General features: G+C 37.8%; 1 protein-coding gene across 4 annotated transcripts; it reads right to left on the bottom strand.

Annotated features, from left to right (window-relative positions):
* Positions 1-233: 233 nt before the first annotated feature.
* Positions 234-22238, bottom strand: LOC117792905 (putative uncharacterized protein DDB_G0271606). Of its 4 annotated transcripts, XM_034633223.1 has the most exons (16): positions 21255-21398; positions 11127-11193; positions 10696-10749; positions 9855-10630; positions 8261-9427; positions 5318-5441; positions 4426-4876; positions 3979-4365; positions 3749-3915; positions 3336-3433; positions 2998-3273; positions 2796-2933; positions 2189-2427; positions 914-1182; positions 615-714; positions 250-539 (listed from the first exon to the last, which is right to left on the bottom strand). In XM_034633223.1, the coding sequence occupies exons 1-14, from the start codon at positions 21396-21398 to the stop codon at positions 1110-1112; spliced, it is 4161 nt and encodes a 1386-aa protein (XP_034489114.1). In that variant the 3' UTR covers positions 250-539; positions 615-714; positions 914-1109. The 4 variants fall into 4 exon arrangements, with proteins under 4 accessions (XP_034489113.1, XP_034489114.1, XP_034489112.1 ...); XM_034633221.1 differs by having other exon boundaries at positions 4426-5441; positions 21255-22238; XM_034633222.1 differs by lacking the exon at positions 914-1182 and having other exon boundaries at positions 234-539; positions 4426-5441.
* Between the last annotated feature and the right edge of the window lie 207 nt (positions 22239-22445).

Here is a 22445-nt window from a genome sequence, read left to right as displayed (position 1 = left end):
AATATAGCCTCGATATAAATAGTATTTGTAAAAACATAAGAATTATTATTGTACGTGAGAACTGATTAGCAACGTTCTCGCTCTCAGCAAAACTTGCCAGTATCAAAATTTATAGTCAGATTCGATATATATTGAAGTCACACTGTGGATCAATGAAATTCTTGTAAAACAACAAAATGATTGACTTGTAAATGGGGCAATCGGTCCATAATTAAATTTTCAATTGATTCCAATTGTTTTTTTTTTTTGACGAGATTTCTGTTGAACGACCATTTTGCAATAGGACCTTAATACCCTTTAACAACTTGAATTACAAATAGTCATAATCATAATGTTATGTAGCTTAAGAAATGTACATAAATTCTGAATAATTGGCAGACTGTTAGGCGCCCCACGGCACTGCCGCAACGCGTGAGTGAATCTCTCTCCCCTTCCCTTCCCTTCCCTTGCCTCTCCCTTACCCCGGATAAGCCCCTTTTACCGTATCCTTTCCTGTATGTGAGTGATGTATTGGTGTGCGAGTGGTGTGTAAACATGGGCTGCATTTAAAATGGAAAGAAAATATATATTGAAAAATAAATGTAATTATGATTTTAATTATCTTTTACACTTACCAATTGGCCGTTGTGTTTGTGTGATTGTGTGTGTCGTTTGAAATGATCAAAAATCAATAGCGAAACGAAAAAGCGTAATTATTTCTTTTTCTTTTCTTTTCTGTAAGTGAAAATCGAATTCAATATTAATACACTTATTTGAAGTGATCAAATGTTGCATGATGTATGTCTCGAGAAAATAAAATAATAATATGGTGAGTTGATAAATAAGTATATACAGCCAAGCTATACAAATTGGACAGTTGACAATATGTGAAAGGATAAAAACAAACATTGAGATTTTGCATAGACTTGCTCACATTTAGGGCGAGCCATTTAAGAGAGAGTTAACAGAGTTGTTCTTGTTGTTGTTGCAGATAGGTTGTGCCTTCCAAGTGCAATTGTTGCTCTTGTTGTAGTTGTTGTTGTCGTGGTTGTTGATGTTGTTTTGTTGTATGTGTGCAGTTTGTATTTTTTTTCTTGTTTGCTAAGCAAATGTATACATGTTTCAAATGTTCAATGATGGCTTTGGAAATAGGAGAGTAAATGCCGCCAGGGCGCAAGACAACAGCAGGCGCCGTCGAACCATCTGTAAAATTCAAGAATTCTTCGTTTTTGGTTTCTTTTCTAAATCATCTTTTGCTTGCTTGATATGAAACATAACGCAACAGAACAGCAAAATGTTGTAAAACGAGTGAAGTAGCATTTGGCATGGGAAATGTCCACTTGTTAGCATGATTCTTATACATAGATGTTTACACTGTATTCGTATGTGTGTATTTTGGGTTATTTAACAAAACAACTAGTATGTATGCATGTATTTATGTGTGCGCATAAGTCTCAAAGAGCTCTAATCATATAACTTTGTTATTATCTACTTTAAAATGTTTTTCTTTTTGGTTTTGTCAGCTTTTAAAACGACAATTCCAATTTAAATGTATATTTAGAATGCTTTTAGGCAAGGTATAAACATTAAACGTTACTACTTTTTAACCACTTTTGTGTTTTTCTATTTCTTCTAAATAGTTTTTTTTTAACGCCAAAATTTCCGAGAGCTTCAAAAACATTTGTTTATATTTCTATATAGTTCAGTTATTCGAAACTGAATTGTTTTTTACTTTGAGTTTTCACAGTTTTTTGTGTGGTTTGTATTAATTTTTTTGTTTAAACACAAAATTATGACAAATCGATTTGACTTTTTGTGCAACACTTAGGTGTGAATTAGTTGTTATGAATAATATTATTTATTTGTGATTAAAGCTTTTTGCATGGTCTGACATAAACACAAAATAAATAAAAAAAAAAAAAACAAAACAATTATTAAATCATAACACGATTGATATTTACATAAATATAATTAAATTATGGTCAAAAATAACTGACATTTAACACAGCGCTTAACAAAGCAACAAAAGCTGAACCAACGAACAACAAACACGAAGGAGAACTCAGAAGACAAAAGGATAATTATTTGAAAACGGGGAAATTTGCATTAAACCACACAAGCTGAGAAAACTCCCATTACGCGTCAGCCAATGTCTTGCTGGGCATTGCCGCTAGATGAGGAGTTCCTGAGTCGTTGTTGCTGACTGTACCTGCTGTTGGTTGACTGCGGCAACTGTTGCTGCTGCTGTTGTTGTTGTTGCTGCTGCTGCTGCTGTTGAGTATGAGTACTTTGTGGCGTTGTGGGCGTGCTGCCCGTGCTCACAGGGAATGTATCTGCGTCCTCTTCGAGCGTTGCTTGCGTTGCCTGCTGACATTGCAACTCCAAAGGTTGCTGATCCGCAATTAGCTTGGCGGTCAGAATGCTTACATAGGATTCATAGCGACGCAGCTGCAGAGAGAAATGCATAATGAGTAAGAAGAAATAAAGAATATCTTCGGCACGCCGAAGAATTGATACCCTTACAGAGCTTTGTATTTAACTAATAATATGACAGCTATATAATATATTAGACTGATTAAAAACAATTTTTTTCAGTATTTAAATGTGTAGTAGACAATAAAAAATTCAATATTGGTTGAAATATCTCATAGAAGAAAATTGATATTGGACCGATTGCTCCTACAGCAGTATAATCAAGATGCCTTAAAAACTGAGAGACTTTTTTGCATAAAAACAAAGAGACAGGGCTATTTATCGTCATAAAATTAAAATACCCTCTGCAATAGTAAAATGATGTATGCCACATCTAGACTCACTTCATATTGCAAGTAACTTTCCTTCTCCTTGAAGTTCTGCAGCGGCAATCCCTTGCTGGGCACGGGCGTCTTTTGATGCTCCTTCAACTCATGCTTCAACTGTGCCACCTGCAACTCATGCGATTCCAGCTGCTCCTTCTGCAAATACATGAATTAATATATATATCTAATAAGCATGTCTAGATCTGTAGCATCTACGCACCATCAACAGCTTTGTCTGGGCACTGGGCAAGAGTGGGCGCTGAAAACGCTTTTGGCTACCGACGCCACCTTCTAGAGGCGGCGCTGAAAATGCTGCACACACATAGTTAATGGTCTCTACCCAGGAGTGCAGCTCCTTCGAGTCGCTGGTTTGAAACAGATACTCGGCCTGATCGGCTGTTTGCAGCCGGAACACATGTTGTTTCTTGGTGTAGTCATTGGCCATGGTGGCCAGTGCGTGATGTATGCGTATTGCATTGTGCAGATTGTCAGACATCTGTGAAACGAAGACAATTTAGTTAAAAGTTCAAGACAAGTGACAACCTGCTATTGAATTACTTGACTCTTGCGAAAACCGTGCTCGTCCTTATGCAGATACAAAACAAGATCGCGCAGTGTGATGAAGAACATTTTCCAAGAGCGTTTACCAAAGGGTGCTAGAAAAGAAACAAGTTTTTGAATATGATCTAAGCTTTATAAAAACTTTAAGGAAACTTTACATATTCTGTAACCAAGTAAATATATATAACCAAATTAAATAAACGTAACGTTACGTTACATATACAAGATAAATATAAACCAAGGCTGCTTCAAATATACAAGAATCTTTATACCAAGTTTGGTTTCTCTAACTCTTAGTCTCAGAGATCTAGGTGTTACTACAGACGGACATGTCTGTACCTGCTCAGTTTTTAATGCTAACCAAAAATATAAATACTTTTTGTGATCTATCACGCCTTCTGGAAACTCACTTTTCTTGTTGCTGGTGTCGTAGCAGCATTTACGCATCACATAACCCTTTTTATACTCCACGGCTGTGGCGGACTCGGGTGCATCCAGGAAGGGATTTTGACTGACGCCAGTCAATGGACTATTGTTGTTTGCCCGCTGCTGTTGAGGATCAGTCGGCTCTTCGTCCCTGTAAAGGAGTTGTACAATTAAGTTACGAAATTTAAGCAGATAATTTGTCATTTAAGCTTACAGCGCCCATTCCAATGGCTTTGTTTTGATGGCTTGATACAAATACTTGAGCACATCCTTGGGAAAGTTCTCGCCATCATTGAGATCGGCCAGATTATCCACAAACTCGGCGCAGCTCATCTTGCGATTCATATTTTGGCCATGCAGATCCGTGTTAAGCAACATAATGGCACAGGTCAGCGTGTGGACAGCATCCTGAGAGTTAAAGGTGCCGGGATTGCAGTCAAGGAATCGTTTCGAGAAATGTACGAGCACACGTTCGCGCTCCTGTGTCTCGCCAGACAGTGAGAATTGCTGCAGAAACTCACGCAGCGCCTGGTCCAGAGATTTCTTTTCAAAATTAAAATGCTTCAGATACTCATCAGCCACCGCGCGGCTAAAGTCGTTGCTAGAAAGGATTCAAAGTTAGTATTATTATGAAAATTTAATGTGGAAAAGTGTAACCAACTTTTTGCTGAGATGCCGCGACACGTCGCTCTTCTTGAAACCGTCGAGGGAGTACAGTCTTTTGGCCAGTCGAATGGCCGAGGGCATGTCCACAGCCTTGGGCGAGTAGTGATACGAGTGCAGTGACTCCACATCACTGCCATCATCCGAAACAGGCGGCGAGGCGTCACGTGCTCCAATTGCCGTTAATGGCTCCTCGGTTAATGTTGTGCCATCATCTTCGGAGCGTGTGACGTTGCTTGTATGGCTATTGTCCATTCCCCGCACTTGTATAACCAACTTGTGCTCCGACTGATCACGCTCCCGATCACGGTCACGATCACGCTCCCGCTGTTGTTGTTGGGCGCGCAATTGTTGCTTGATCTGTTGCTGTTGTTGTCGCTGCTGTGCCGCCGCGTCCGAGACAAGGATGGTGGAGTCCGAGTCGCTGGGATCGCTAAGTACCATGCCGCCTAGAATATCGCGAGAACTCAATAAGTTATCGTCGTCTTGATAGTCGGGACTAGAGATATTTGAAATGGCCTCTGAGACGCTTTGATCGTTGCCAAAACCACTACCACCACCACCACCATTATTATAAGCACCACCACCACCACCACTACCACTACCACCACAAGCACCACCAGCACCATTAGCTCCACCACCATTAGGGCAGCCCAACAGACCCGGCATGGCAACAGATGGTTGTTCTCGCTGCTGTTGTTGCTGCTGTTGTTCTCGCTGCTGCTGATTTTGCTGCTGTTGCTGTTGATTATGTGCGCTCTTTGAGCCCGACGACGACATCACCGAAGAGGACACCGATGTGGGTGAGGCCGGACTGCCGGCTGCCGAATCTTGTGGTGATGAACTAATGGAACTTGAATGTGAATGTGAATTTGAATGCGATTGCTGACCGTAGTATTGTTGTTGTTGCTGCTGCTGCTGCTGTTGTAGTTGCTGCTGTTGTTGCAGTTGTTGCAACTGATGCGGCTGCAATGGCGCATTGTAAGTCCACACGATGCGATCACGATTCGATGCCTGCAGTAAAAGATCATAAATTAGTAATGGGTCAATTGGAAGCTATCAATATACATATAATATATATTTATATATGCTATCATATGCTTGATTTGTCAAATTAGCGCTGAATTTTCCCAATCTGAAGAGCCCTAAAAAACAATTGCAATTGTGTAGTCGCTTTTGTCTCCTTGTGTCTTTGTGTGTGTGTAGATATATATCACAGATATTTTTGTATATTTGTCTGTTGTGTTTTAAGCATTAGTTTTGAAAACTTTCTCAGTTGCGTTTTTTTTTTTAACTACTTTTAAACTACATACAAACGTTTGGCGAAAAGCTCAGGCAACAACATAAGAATTTGCAAATAATAAATGATGACATAAAAATCACATTAGTAAATATTTTTGTTTTTTTTTTTTAGCATGCCATGCTTAACAAATGGCAACCTTTTTGCGTAAAATATAGTTTAATTTGTTGCTGCAGCCTTGACTAGTTGTTGCTGTTGTCGTCGTTGTTGTTGTTGCTATTGCTGTTGTTACTGCATTATGATGATTATTATTATTGTTATTCTTATTGTTGTGGTTGTGGTTGCTCGTCTTATTCACGTTCTCGCTCTCGTTCACATTCTCTTTGTTGTTGTTGGAGTTGTTTATTATCGTTGTTGCCGATGTTGATGTCGTTGTTGTTGTTGACTAGAAAGCCCGCGAGGTGTGTTCAAGAAATTGCGCATATGTATTTAACAAGTTTGAGATTAAATAACGAATGAACAGAGTAAACGAAAAGAAGGAAGGAAGGAAAACAAGAAAGTAGAACACAAGGTAAGAGAGTAAGATAGACAAGATAGAAGTTGTTAAGTATACATAAGTAGTATAAGTCAATGTCTACAATGAACTACTTTTTCAATGCATTTGTCTTTACATTGTCATTAAAATATAGTAATGCTGGGAAAAATCACATTTCATTAACATTGAAATAAGCAATTATAAAGGTATTAAACAATTTGATATTGAAATTAAATTACTATACTAAAAAGTTATATTATTACTTGATGCTTTAATAACAATTTTTAACAAATGAAATATTGATCAAATTTGTTGTTAAATATATAAAACGATCAAATATACCAGAAATAGTAGAATACTGAAAATTATATTGATTTTTTTAACGCCATCAGGGAATCAAACCGAAACAAATATAGGTTACGGTTCCGGTACGTCCCGTCAGTTTTTCCGGTTCCGCTATTAGTACCGGTACGTAACGGTACAACAAATCAATTTTGAAGCATTTTAATATTTTAAGATGACGTTTTATAATGAATATGACATAAAAATAAAATAAATGAAGAGGCCAAATCAAGACCAAAATTACATTCCACTTAAAAATCGGTTCAGTTTTAATCAAGTTATGACAGTTTGAAATTGGTCAAACCTTTGACTTTGGATTTAGCCACTTTACAAGCTCAAATTTTTGTTCAATTTCTCATGATTTTTTACAAAAAAATGAAAGGTCTCAGAAGCAAGTTTAAAGTGTTGTTTTATACTAATAACGACATAAGGAGTTGATTAAAAATGAAAACTTGAGATTTAAAATTTTGAATTTTCGAAATTTCAAAGGGGGGACCCTTAGCATTGAAATCAATGTCTAGTAGAATCTACGGAAAAATATTTTTTTTTAAGAATTTAATTAAATTTAAATGCAGAATGAATTAAAATGCCAAATAATGATTAAAATGGCATTCCGCTTAAAAATCGGTTCAGTTTTGATCGAGTTAAGGCAGTTTGAAGTTGGTCAGACTTCGGATTTAGCCATTTTACAAGTCCAATTTTTTGTTAAATTTTGCATGATTTTTTACAAAAAAATCAAAGGTCTCAGAATCAAGTTTAAAGTGTTGTTTTATACTAACTACGATATAAGGAGTTGATTTAAAGTGAAAACTTAAGATTTAAAATTTTGAATTTTCGAAATTTCAAAGGGGGGACCCTTACCATCGAAATCGAATCTTAGTCAAAAATAATAAAATTTTCAAAATGAACAATAATTGAATACAGAATTAATTTAGAGTTCAAATCATGATCAAAACGACATTCCGTTTGAAAATCTATTCAGTTTTGATCAAGTTATGACAGTTGAAAGTTGGACAACTCGTTGACCTAGCAACTTTACCACAACCGTACCGGTACAAACGTTTCGGTATTCGGTTCTTGACAGAGAATTTTCATTCGGTTATGGTTTCAGTTCCGATACTAAAAATGAAACGGTTAGTTTCGGTTAACGGTTCCGGTGTTATTCCCTGCATTCTATTTCTAAATAATTTTCTAGGAAATGTGATTTTAAGAGCATTAGTTCTTGAATGCCAATTTAATGATATTTCACTATCATAATTTTTTTACTGTTAATGAAAATGTAATGATAATGCTGGTAGGCACAACTCTAGTCAATGTATATCATAATAAAGTACAGTTCAAACTAAATACAGAGCATATAGTAACGAGTAACAAGTAACAAGTAAGTAAAATTACTACGACAATATGGAAAAATGTAAACATTATGAAGTATGAAAAGATGACTTAGATACAGCTTATGAATGGTTTTTTTCAACACTACGTGGAAAAACGGAAAATTGGAAGAAACACACATACATAGATATACATATTAACTACACAACAGCTGTAAAAGTATGTCAAATCGTTTGAAAGGATGAAATCTCTACTACAGACAACATGGCACTGTGCGTGTTCTTGGGATTCACAGAAATCTCTGTCTAAAAGCTTTCGATTTTTCGGCTAGTTGAAGGGACTCATATGTACGTGTAAATATTCACATTGATCCATCGTTCTCACCTGCGAATCCTCCGAGTCATGACGTGTATCCAGCAGTGTGTTCAGCGAGCTATTCACGTCCTCATCAATATCGATGGGTATCACAGCCGCAATGCCCTCGCGCTGTACCTGCTGCAGGTGATCCTCGGATTTGCTGGTGCGAAAACCGGCAGCATCGCACTTCCGCACCACATGCCCATTGTGGCGTCGCACCACAACGGCACCACCACTGCCAGCGGCAGCATTGCTCGACTCGACTGCCAACGAACTGGGCTCCGGACTCGTGGGCACTGAACTGGCCGTCTCCTTATCAATGAGAGGCGCCGACAGCGAAATGGGTGATGTTGGCACTGAGAAGGATGTTTCGTCTTGGCACAGACCCAAGACAGCCTCGCTCTTAACCGTGCCGGATGAGTTGGATGTTGAGGCGGAATAGCCAGCTGTGGCACGTGCGGCACAATCGATGGCATCGCGATTCCTTTGCTGTTGTTGCCTCACAACGCTACGTTGTTTCAGCGCACGCATTCGCTGCTTAGCGGAGCCAGTGCCAGATCCCAGTGAATTTGTCGAGTACTCCTCATCGCCGGCATCGTTGTCCTCCTCGTTGTAATCATCGTCGTCGTCATCATCAACCAGACACTGACGATCGCTGTCGTCCTCGTCGCCACGTCCAAGTCCACTCTGATACGTCTCGATGTTTGTGATGTCGTAATGTGTTTGATCCTCTTCCCGTTCTTCTGGATCTGCCTCCAGTTCATCCTCGTTTTGGTAGTATTCATAACGCTGTTGTTGTTGTTGCTGCTGCTGATGTTGTTGTTGTCGATAGCGCTGTTGCTGTTGTTGCTGCTGCTGCTGTTGCCGTTGCTGCTGCCGTTTATTGTCATCGTAATCAACTGTGGCATCCTCATCCCGCTCCAGTTCCTCACACATCAGCAACGTATCATTGGTCAACGAGTCCCTACGATTATAGCTATTGTTGATGCTGTCACGTTGCTGTTGCTGCTGCTGCTGTTGGCAACGCTGTAGCTTGGCGTCCCGTTTCACCGAATCCGAGCTGGCCGTGTTGGTGGGCGAGTCCACCGATGAGGAAGATGTCGGCGACGATTCGCCAGAGGCACGTGGTGCTAAAGCGCCATTGGCACGTGCATTCGCCAGATTGCGTTTGGGAAAATCTCGCAAACTGTCCACCTACAAAGGAGAAATACAGGATTAGTTGCTGCAATAATTTTAAATTGGGTTTTTAAAATAACAGAAAGAAAGAAATATTCTCGATAAGCCGCGAATTATCATGTTAAATTGTGTTTCGCAGGGACTGTATATGATTATTTTGTTTTTTAATTGAAAAAACCATTCATTGAAAATGTCTAATTACATCTTTGATTTTATTTTGAAGCAAAATTAATCAGTCGTTTGAGAAAGAAAATAAAACTGAAGGAATAATCATCAATATTTAACGAGTTATACTTTTTCATACTTTAAAGGATTTTTTCAACGAAATAATAGTCATTAATTATGGTCGAAGTAAGCTAATAATATAATAAGCTAATTCGCGGTCCATTGAATTGATTTCTTTTTTTTTATCACTTTTTTCTCTTTTCTTTCTTTTAAAGATTACCTTCTTGGCTTGGGCCGTGAGTAAACTGCTGGATTGGGGCGTTTTTGATAGATTCAATATCAGATCACCAGTCATCATATATGCCTCAAAGCGTGGCGCCTTTGCTGGCTGAGGCGGTGCCGAATTGGGCTCCGGCTCTGGCTCCCGATCCGTAAAACGTTGCCGGTTAACGGCCGGACTGCCGCTGTAACTGTTTGAATGCTGGAGCGGAGGCTGCAATCCGTTGCCGTTGGCTGCTTTTGTTGGGATCTGTGATGGCCGTGGACGCTTATGCTGTGGCGACTGCACTTGTGGCATCTGCTTGGGGGCAGCAACCGATTTGAGAGCTTGTGGAATGCGTGAGGGTCGAAATGTCGGCGAGGTGGCGTCTCCACCTCCACCTCCAGCTGTTGGCGATGTGGCAATGTTGCTGTTGCTTATGCTTGTTGTGATCGTTGTCGATTCCACCATTTGAATCTTGGTCGAGCTGGCGGATGAGTTGCGACTGTGTGTGTGCGATGTTGTTGTTGTTGACGATGCGGCAATTGTTTGTATTCCCGTTGTTGTCGGCGAATTCTGGCGCAACGAAGGCAAATGCGTGGGCGACTTATATTTCAGCGCCGGCGAACCAGCATTTGTGGGCGGGGTTGCGCCCCTATTGTGATGACGCTGATGCTTCGGAGAGGCGTTCGCACTGCTGCTGTAATCGTAGATGTTGATGGGAGATTCAATGTCCACGTAATGCGGACTCTGCGTGTTGGCCAACTGCTCTTTAATGCGCGCCTTCAACTTGGGATCTGTGTTAAAAATACAATTATATTAAAAATAAGAAATTACAATTTACATTCATTATGTCACTTGCCTCGTTTCAGCTCCAAGGTTACTAAGTTCTCCGACAGCCTTAGACATTTGAGCACTGCAATTAAATACGAAATTATTATAAAATAGGAATGATGTGATACCCTTGCAGAGCTCGCTATATGAAAGCAAAATTAACCAAATTTAGCCAGGATTTAAACGACAACATTAAAATCTGTTTAACAAGATCAATATTCAAATTTAAAATCAATATTAGTTTGAAAACCGATGATAAATTTAAAGCTTGACTAAACCGAAACTAGCCGTTGCACATAAATCGGTTACTAATCGGTTATTTCCGTTTGAAAATTTTGGTTTTTAGGCATGTTCCGGTTACGGTCATTAATTAAAATCGTTGGCACTTTTCATTACAAATTTATTATGCACTCTGCGAGGGTATAATTGTGGGATAGAGTATACACAAGTGACACTTGCCTTCCTTCGTTGTATAGCGATGCACATCGATGTTATTGACTTTTAGAATAACGTCGCCAGCTTCAACCTGCAAAAGAGAAGAGAAGAGGAAACTTTAATAAATTCAGCAACAATTTGGGGCAACAAAAGATTATTGATTTTCCTTTCACAGTCATTTGTTATTTTCCCCAGCTGGGAGGAAGGGAAACTGGGAACTAGTAACACGCGTTGTCAGTTCCACGTTGTCGTCACTTGTAAACTATTTTTAATTCCTATTTTGCTTATTTTGGCCGCCTTCGCATCAGCGTGTCAACAACAGCAACGAAAACAAGCACTTTTGGCATTGGCGCCTCTGACGTCAAAATTTTGGTTGGTACGCTTTTAAGGCTGGTACGCACTTTTCTCTCTCTAGTCAAAACCCTCCAAAATAAACCTGAACACACTTCTCATGTAAAATGCAAGCGACTTGAAATTGGTTTTATTGCATAATTAATGGCAGAAAAGAACCTTTACTTGTCGCTAATATATAATTTATGCACGTGAATTCCACATGTTAATCTGATTTTGCTTTTGTTTGTCTTTTAAGAACGTATTTGGGGTGCAAGCGACAACGCGACTAATTTAACTTAGATATTGCACTAATTTATGCGCTATGTGCACACATACACATACATACAACCGTCTACATACATAGGTAACATTCACAATAGACAACAGATGAGCGCAGAGTTGCATGAGAAGCGCACAACTAAGAGAGCGCACTTAAGAGAGCAAGAAACGCGGCAAAGAGAACGAATGCAGCACGCGGCTGCTGTAAAATGACAACGTCATTGAAATACTGATAAAATTTTAGTTTTTAGTCATTTCAGTTAAGCACACATATAAAAACATTTAAATATATTTGCGTAATATTTTGGAGAATGGGTGGATAGCACACACTAATGTAAATTAAATGTTGTTGAAAAATCCATTCGGTGACAGACGTACACCCATTTTCCATTTCACACTGATAAGTAAAACGTCGCGACGCTTCGAAATCTCATTAATGGCTGTTACAAATTCTCCAGCATCAGCTGTAATTAAACACTTTACCACAAATACATGTCTAGTCGCAATTCATGCAAATTAGCAGCAAACATATCTACATATTTACATACATACAGATGAGTGCATGCATGTGTGTGTGTGTGTGTATGTGCACACGCATAACAAAGAAATTGCTTTTGCTTGTCGCCTGTTAGTTCGTTCGTTCATTTAGCCGGCATTTCACTTTCACAACTTGTTCAATCGCATAAATTGACATGCATGTACATTGTACATACGTATGCGCTGCTGTATATGTGTATGTATGTATATGCACATCTGCATGTACATACGTACACATTTGTTTACATGCCGAGTCAAAAATAAAAATCGATCAGTTACAGTGCTTGCCCTTTGCCTATCGATGAATTTAGAAATTATTGCAAATTGATTTAATTTCACGATGCCTCAAGTTGAGCTACACTTCGTCACGTTTTCATCATCTTCGTGTTATTTCTCAAGCTGTTGTTGAGTCTCCAATTGGCTCAAGAGATTCGTGAGCCGACAGAGTTACCAGATGTGACGAACAATATTAAATAAAACCAATTGGAACGTTAATGACAACTAATAAACGATTTCAATCGAAAAGTCTATTGATTAAAGCTGTTTACAGTAGCTGGGCGCACTAATCGCATTTAAATCAAATTAAATGACTATAACAACTGATAACGTTCACTTCTGTGGCGCCTTGATACTATTTTGTATTGGCGTCACGTCTAGTTATCGACACTAAACACTTGATGGATCAATTAGTGTCCAAATCAGTGGAATACAATCAATATATACATATATATTTTGGGGACTGTTGCCTTTACTTGAACTCATATTCAATGACAATATTGAGCGACTGTGAATCAGTTTATTGTGCCAGCAATATCAATTAACAATTAACAATGGAAACAACTGCACGCCCACCCAATTACAATCGACAGGCGGTAGGTAAACAAGCCAACGGATTGATTGACGATAACAACAGCAGCTACAACAACATGCCGATGACCTAGTCAAGTACGAACGTTATGTTGTTGTCTTCACATCACCGTTATGTGAAGGAAGGCACTCGAGGCTAACAGTGAGTGCAAAAAATAAACAAGCATTTACCTTTACCTCTTTTGCGTCACTCAAGTCAAAGTCATTTCAAGCAAAACATGAAATTTATTGAAAATCAATGTAAGGCATAGATAAAAGTGTCCGAGCCGAAACCTTTGCGTGGGTGTGCAATTTTTACACTGCCTTGCAATAGCAAAAATAAGACAGGTGCATACTTGCAATCGTAGGTAAACAATAAGGGCAACGCGTTATTGTGCGCGCAATTTAAAACTCTTATTGGACTTTAATGGCTTTGACACTTTTCGTGTTGTTTTGTTGCTATGCAACAGCAGCAGCTCCATCTCTTTCACTCGTGTACTCACAGCGTGAGCCATTGTGAATGGAGTGAAATATGCACAGAGCTGTCTGTCATTTATCATCATACTTGTCAAGTATAACAGATATGTAGTAGAGTCTGTCAGTCTTCTGTGACGTCTCATTTAAATACCATCGTGTATTTTTTTTTGTGCACATCTCTAATTCGATAACAGCAGCAGCAGTTTTGCCACTTTTCCATTCATCTAATATGTGTGAATGAATTTAGACGACCTTGCCAGCAATCTGCACAGTCCGCATTGTGTTTCCCTTCCTTTTTTTAATGATCATATTCATGAGCTCCCCCAAACAGAAAAACGAGCGTCCAAAAAGAAACAAAATAAATACGTTAATTTTATTATTACACACATACACACTCACGTATAGCTGGGTGTGTGTGTGGATGTTGTGCAATCGGCAAAGAGCCGGAAGTCACAAATGGGGATATATGTAGCATCGTTTTACGCTGCGCTTAATTGTGTTAGTTTAAGTATGATGTTAAATCTGTCGCTCTTAATGTTAATTTCTATTCCAAATAAAAAGCTGCTTATGATTGAGTTATTCACGGATCGTTGCGAATTTAGCGCACTACTAAACAGCAAAAGAATGTACAAACAAACATTTAAAGTCTTAAAATACGGTTACCGTTATTCGTAATGGTTTTAGAACAAGTTGTTAGCGCAATTCTAACTGTGTATTTTTGTATCCATGTGTATGCATGTGTGTGTGTGTGTGTGTGTGTGCATATTTGACTTGAATTTCAATTCTTTACGACAATTTCACAGCTGCTTTGCCTTTTGCCTACTTTTGTGTAAACGTAAAATAAACTAAAAACTAAAAATACCGGCCAGCTAAGGAATTAGCACGAATTGTAAGCCCCTTCAAACCGAGCCGAGCAGCAATGTTTGCGTACGACTGAACAGTGGCTCCCAGCTTATTTGACCCATTACAAATTCTAAGGCCATTTATCCCTGAAACAAGTGTTGGATTAATCATACAATTTTTTTTTAATTTCAACTTAATTTAACTTGACCTTTTTTTAACTTTTATAACTGTATTTAAATTCTAATTAATTTTTCCTCGATCGACTGTTTTTAGTGTACGGGAAATAAATAAATTATGGGAAGGAGATCTTAAAAAATTTTTGTTAATTAATGTTTCAATTTTTATTACTTATTTTACTGAATTAAGCATTTAAAACGAAACATAGTTAAAAATCTAATGGATCATAAAAGCTGTGAGCCACTGTATATTCGCTGTGACCTGTATTTGGATTTTGAGCAAAAGCGTAAAAATGAGTCGAAAACAAAACAACAAACAAGAACAAAAACAAAAAAAAACCCAGCAACAAAAATGTTTTTAAAACAAGTTTATTTTTGGTGCACGTTTTGTTATTGATTTGCATTTGCTGCACTGTTGCAAATGTACATATGTATGTATGCACAAATGTATGTTAGCGAAAATTGCTGCTAACCAGGCCACTAGAGTTTTTAGGCTATTTTGCTTCTAATCTATTCGCCTTCGTCAGCCGGCCGGCTCAACGGCCACTTTGCGTCTAATTGAGCGTTTTAAAAGCGGCAAAGGGAATGCAAACACAATAAAGACAAGAAAAGCACACACACACACACACACGCACACATGGAGACAGGCACGTGTAAAGAACTCGAGACGGATGACGACGACAAGTGCTGCCACTCAATTTACAGACAACAGACAGCAGCCAAGTGGCAACACCGTCAGACAAAGTGCAGTCATTTCTACATGCTTATATGTATACATTAGTGTGTAATATATGCATACATATGTATATGCATGTATGCGAGTAGTTGGAGTGGCTTTTGTTGCTGGGTTTGGGGCAGCGTCTTTTGTGACGCTTGGGCGCACAGAAACAAACACTCTTTTAATATATGTAATGCTTAGATTTAGCGCAAAGTTTACTACTGCACACTGCGCTTTCTTTGACTGCTTTTTGCATGCCGAGTGCCTTATGCACTCATTGTTCTTGGCTATTATTTCGTTGATGATTGTGGTTGTTGTTGTTGTTTTTGCACTGCTGCTGTGCGCTGTGCCGTGGCGTGCAACGAACCACAGCCATCGCCAACCCACACCTCCCCCTCCCTCCTTAAACCACCTTGCCCCTAAGCATGCCACCCGTTGAGCCACCATTAAAAGCTAACTTAATAAACGCGCTCACAATTTTTGCAACTTTTGTAATTCAATTAAAGCGAATTCACTTTAGTGTTTGCACTTTTGACTTCAAGCGAACCGAGAACTCAGCCAACTTACACACAAACAGTGGGTCACAGTTTATTTGACCCACTACAATTATAACTGTGTTCGATTTTTATTGCTTAGTTCAGATATTATATAAATATAAAAAAATTTATTTTTAAATTTAACTGATATTTCCTTTCAATTAAATTCATTGAACATTTTTAATATGTAAGAATAGTAGATCAAATAAGCCGAGAACCACTGTATGGAGATATGTACATACATACGTACATCTCTCTAGTTGGTCATACGCGGAACGTTGACATTTATCGAAATGGCAAAATGTCGCGTGCAAGTAGTAACTGTAGTTGTGGTTGTCATCGTTGTTTTTGTTGTTGTTCTTGTTGTTGTCGTACCGTGTCGTGACCTACCCACCATCTCGTGCTACGCACATTGAACTCAAAATGACAGTTTTATGTTTTCTAGAGCTTGAAGTTCTCAACAAAATTTCTGAAGGTGGCACAATGTTAGCTTAACTACTTACATACACATGTGTAAAGTATTGTGATGTATAGTATGTATATAAATTGCACATAGACAACAACAAAAATCAATATAGCCTTGTGCTTCTTTTGTTTCTATTGTTTGCCTGCCTGTCTGCGACAATTAATTTTCTGGCTAAACAACAACAAAAGTCGTTAGTCACTTCCAGTTAAAGGCTAATTAAGCACGGCGTTAGAATTTTGCAAGACCGGCCAAACAAAAGATGAGAACGAACTGAGAATGAGAAACGCAAAAAAAAGAGAGGCTGGCGAGGAAATGGGTTGAGCCAAGATGCTTATGCAGCCCTGGTCAGCGTTTGAGATGTTGATGATTAAAACTAGTGATGTAAAACTACATCGAAAAATCCAAAGCTCGTTTTTCGCAAAAGCGATTTAAGTTATTTAACTAGATTATTTTTTTTAAATTTTAATTGCGTTAATTTAATTGATTGTCATGAAAAATCTACTATTCAATTCTAATTTGATTCTACATCAATATTGAAAAATTTTATTTCCTTTTGAAAAAATATTATTCTTCAACAAAAAAAATTGTTTTTTTTTGCTTAAACAAAGTTTATAAAAACACGAAATATAGCAACATTAGAATTATTTTTAAATGTTGTTCCAATAGAAAAGAGTACAAATATAATGGTCGATAATAATCGACTATGCTTAAGTACCATTTTAAATTAAATAAATTTTGTTAAAAATAAAAAGCCATATATGGCACTATATGCGTTAGAGGGTTAAATCGTTTGAACCAGTCCGAGTACATCTCTAATTAAAATGCGAACTGTGTGTTCCAATTCTAGAACTGGTCTTCGAAATGACGCAATAGACAGTTGAATTTATGTAGGGATAAGGTAGAAATTAAAAAGCAATTTAGTTTGGAAACAAAAACAAATGAAAGATATGAGAACCGTGAAATTGATTAATGATGCAATGCAACAATGTTGCTATAACACATCATTAAGTTGAAATAACATGTGATATGCCACACATTAGTTGTGTTTCTTAAGTTTTCTCTATTTCACTGAGACAATTAATACAAATTTGCCAGTCGTTGTCGTATCAAATTGTTCATAAACAAACACGAGGCAGACACAAAGGAAGTGCAACAGAGAAACACTACTAACAATAGCCCAAGCAGCAGACAACAAAAAGAAGAAGGGCAAATGCAAAAGGCACAAAGGAAACACGTCAACAGTCGACTTGAAAGTGTATGGAATTATATACATACATATGTATGTATGTTTTCAGGCATTACAATGCGTGTTGAAGGCTGAAAACTCTCGTGGCTTTTTTAAAACCCAATTAATTTTGCACCTTAAATTTCATTGCAATAATATCGAATTGTTAAACCTTTTGATGTTAACTGCATCTATTTAAATGTACGGCATTATAAAATGCACACAAAAGGTACTATTTCAATAAAGATGTGGCTGCATTTAAATATATATCCCCAAACCACTTTTAAAATCACCATATTAGGTACTATCGATAAAATCACGGTCCAGCACTAGTGTGAGAAAATTATTTGTGCATATCCATATGTACATAATTATGTGAGTATTTATACTCATCTATATTTACATGCATGCATTTGTACATGTATGTATCTTTGTATCTTTATTGTTTATGCATGTATTTATCTAAAGAGTTTTTACACAATTCACAACTCATTGAAAAATTGTGTTTGCCGCAAGAACAACAGCAGCTAAAGAAAAAGCAAGCTGACAAATGCAGAGACTTCGTGAGATAGACGACGACGCAAGGCGTAAGCAAACAGCCAGACAAAAACAACGACAACGACAACAACAGCAACAGCAGAGAAAACAAGGAAAACAAAAACAAGGCGACAAGCGGCGTCGCGTTGCGTCGCCCGAAAGCAACAACAAGTTGTAAGCGAAAGCGATAACAACAAATTGAAAAAGTGCGTGCCGGTGCGTATCTGTATGTGTGTGTGCGTGTAAGTGTGAGTGTTTGTGTGATTACAACGCCGGCAGCGAAGTCGACAAGCTGGTTAGCTCTGCCGGCGTCACGACGTTGCTGTCTTTGTCACTTGCGTTAGTTTGTATCGTGTTGTTGTTGTTGTCTTTATGCATGGGTATCTGGTTTTTATACCCTATCATTTTCATAGAGAAATGTGCAACACATTAAATAGGCAGCTCCGACTACAATAAATTCATACGTATAGTTATTTTAGTTATTTGAAATCGCCAATCCCATCCGTTCATTAAGTTCTACCTGTTTGACGCTCTCTCTCTCAGACAGACAGGCAGTCTGTCTGCCTCTCTCTCTCTCTCTCTTTAAGTCGCCTAAATAAAGAATAACGTATGCAATTTAAATACAATCACTGTAAGTAAGGGTATTATCTCTGTCGAAAGTAATTTTTTTTCTTTGAATTCGTTGAAGTATTTAAAAATCAAACAAATTATATTTCAAAACACGTTTTATTCACTGTGCTTTTTCATGTATTTGTTGTTAAGCTCTCTTCGCTTTCACACATTCCTTTGTTATTGTTGTTATTGTCAATAAACTCGTGCGAATTAAAACAATAAAAAGAAACATGAAAACGCACAAACATTTTGTTTGTCGTTTTGTTTTGTTTTCTTTTTATTTTTGCATTTGTTTTTTGCTTTTTTGCTACATCTGATAATTATGAAGTGAATACTCATAAGTATGCGAACATATATGTATGTATGTATGTATATCATATTGGAAGTGCATAGTATATGTGCAAGTGTGAGTTCGAGTTATTTTTATAATTTTGTCTTTGCATTACTTTTTATAGCTTTGCTTTGTAGTGATTGCTTTTGTTGTTCTTGTGATTGTTCGATTGCTTTGCTTGCTTTTCTTTTGAATAGAGTTAAAAGTCAAATGACTTTCAATTTATTTGAATTTGAATTAAAATAATTAAAATGTGCAACACGTTTCAAGACCCTCAAGAACTCAACGGTACGTGTGGACATAACCCTAACGAATCATTTCCGATGTGACTGTTTCTCATGTTTCTTCAAACATTCTTAGTAATTAAATCTATACTCGTAAAAAACATACAAAGAAACTAACGAATGTATTTGTGTTCGTGTGTATGATTGTTGAGATATAACTGTACAAATATACTCTCTGAATAGATACGAGTATCTTTATGTACATATGTATACAGTTTTGTATGTGCTATGGAGTGTATTGCGATTGATTCCTTCGGGTTTTACATTATTTAACAGTCTTGAAATATAAAACTCTTAACAACAACTCATATTTTTCGGTATATCTATAAAACATAGTTCCGGCTATAAGCATGATAAATACACTTATTCATTGTGTAGTGTTTAAGCTTTTAATTCTTAGATAATAGAGTGAGCAAACAAAATCTTTTACTTGTTGCCTAAACATACTTAACAATTATTATCAGCATGTGGCCGATTTGATCAATGCACTGTTGACTTTTCAATAATATTCAAAGCTTAGCTAATAAAACAAAAATACTTAAACAAAGCTGGAATTGCTAATTTATGCATGATATTGAAAACAACAGAATATTTTTATATTATTAGTGAAGATGTTTGCGTCACGATTCCACAGTGCAAATGATTTATTTTCTTTGTATGTAGATTTATTAAAATGGATATTTAAATACATACAGATATGTACATATCAAAGAGAATTGCCAATTCTCGCATTTGATTTTCAGCTATACACACACACACACACACACACACAGGCATGTATACATATTTATTTTTGCGCTAAATTGAAATCGAAATGAGCAAACCAATTCATGGGAATTTCAATAACAAAAGTAACCAAAGCGAAAATTGATACATGTTGAGTGTGTGTGCGTGTGTGTGTGTTTGCTAGTGCCAGCCCCAACCCCAAACCCATTCGTAGACCACCAATAAAATAGAACACCCGTAGCAAATAGTGTTGGTATTTTCAGTACAATTTTTCTGAATAAGTTCAGTATCTCAATCATTGATGAGACCGGTCTATATATTTATCAAGATACAGCATGTAATACTGTAATATTCAATAGTGTTGGTATGTCCAGTTAAATTTCCTCAATAGGTTTATTATCTCATCATTAAGTCGTTAACTAAATCATTGATCAGACCATTTTATTTTTATTTAATTACGATGTTTCAAAGCTATTAAAATACAGCATTTATTTTTTTATATTGTTTTAAAAATGTTTATAATAATACTTATAATAATTACAGTCCCTGATATATAAATATTCATACATATTTTAAATTTATATATATGTATGTTTATTTTAATACATACATATATAAACACATCTTAAGTTGAGCCAACTGAACAAAATGAACGATATATGTAGTTCATGATTGAATGATCAAGTTGATTCGTTCATTTCAATGACCTGTTCATTTGAACTTAATCGGAACTAAATAAGACAACTCTAGTAGCAAGTGTCACGATGACATCACAGTGGGAGGGAGACGCGACCACCATGGGGATGATATGAGGATGAGCATGAGCAACAACGTCGATGACAACGACGAGGTCGCGGTTTGCGACAGCAATTTCTTCAGCCAATATTGAGTGCATTTCTCTTCAACATCAGCAAACGTGAAGAATGTGCTTATCAACAACAACAAAGAGAGGGAGAGAGCGTAACTGCGACGCCTTCCCCACCCACTCAGTTGAGGTGACGCTGTTGCTTTAATTTTCCCTCCCGTTGTTGGTGGTTGATGAAGTCATAGGCTAGTCCCAAAAGAGAATGCGACAATGCCAAGAAATATGCGAGGATAAGACAAAAAAGGGGTGGGGGTAAAGGTGGAGTTTGGTTTCTCACCCTAACAATATGTTACAAAGTCTTTGTATTAGTGCATACATATGTATGTCTGTTTGTTTGTATGTTAGAGTGACGATTACTTACCGCACCGCAATCGGCAGCCGGCGAATTCTCGACAATGTCGTAGATGACATGCGGCGGTCCAGTTGTGCCGAGCAGCGAAAACCCGAAACCGGAATGCTGCTCGCTGCTACTGCGACGCAGCACCACTTTCAATTCCTCGGTCATTGAGCGACGCTGACGCTGTCGTTGTCGCCTTCTGCTTCTGCTGCTGCTCTGCCTCTGCTTCTGTTGCTGCTATAGCCGCTCCCTGTGCGGGTGTGTGTTGTTGTTGGTGTTGTTCGCTGACCACCTGGAACTGCCGACCGCTGTTCACTTACGTATTTATGTTTTTACTTTTATTTAATTTGCCAACGTGTTGGGACTGTCGTCATTTGCACTTTTGGTTTAATTTCTTTTTTTTATACATATATTCATATATATTTTAGCGTTCCTTCTCGAAATGCTTGACTGAAGTTTTGGGCTTGGCAGTCGCTGCCGCCACTTCACAACTTCTTCGCGCACTCATTTACAATTGCTTTTTTATTTCACTTACACGCAGGCACAAACGCACACCGATACACGAAACGTACACACACACGCTCACACAACAACGGAGGCACAGACACAACACATTTACAACTTAAAAATTGACTGCTTGTATTTTGTTGATCATATTTAACAATTCATTTGCTGCTTTTGGCTAGCGTCACTTTCTTTTAGCGCAATTTTTCAACTGCCGCATCTACAAACCTAAAACTTGTTAAAAATTTTCGGTTTTTTCTTTTTACTGAGACTTTTTCTCTCTCCACTTTCAACACACACTTTGCCGCAGTCGCTGCTGCTGTTCTGCCACTGCCGCGGCTCGCAGACTTAGCCAATCATTCCGGCGACCGTAAGCATTTTGTTGGCTAAATGATATAAGCTCTACTGGGAATACATTTAATTAATTAAAATTCATTAATTAATTTTGAAAAAAATCTGATACGGATGCGCGACTCGCGAACCGAACACCACGGACGCCTTCTGTTGTTGTTCGCTCTGAACTGACGCGAACTTCGGCGCACTGTTGCCAACTTAGCTATTTTATAGCTAGATCTGGCTATTTTCAGAATTCGTTTGCTAGAAAAAGTTCAAAGCTGCTATTAACTGGAAATCTGGCTATTTTCTATATATATTCAGTTAAGTATTGCTATGATTATTTTTAGTAAAACTGAGCAAAAGTGCCTACAATAG

Source organism: Drosophila innubila (assembly GCF_004354385.1).
Source record: "Drosophila innubila isolate TH190305 chromosome 3R unlocalized genomic scaffold, UK_Dinn_1.0 2_E_3R, whole genome shotgun sequence".
Lineage (NCBI taxonomy): Eukaryota > Metazoa > Arthropoda > Insecta > Diptera > Drosophilidae > Drosophila > Drosophila innubila.
The sequence above is the reverse complement of the archived record's forward strand: the minus strand, read 5'-3'. Positions and strand labels throughout refer to the sequence as shown.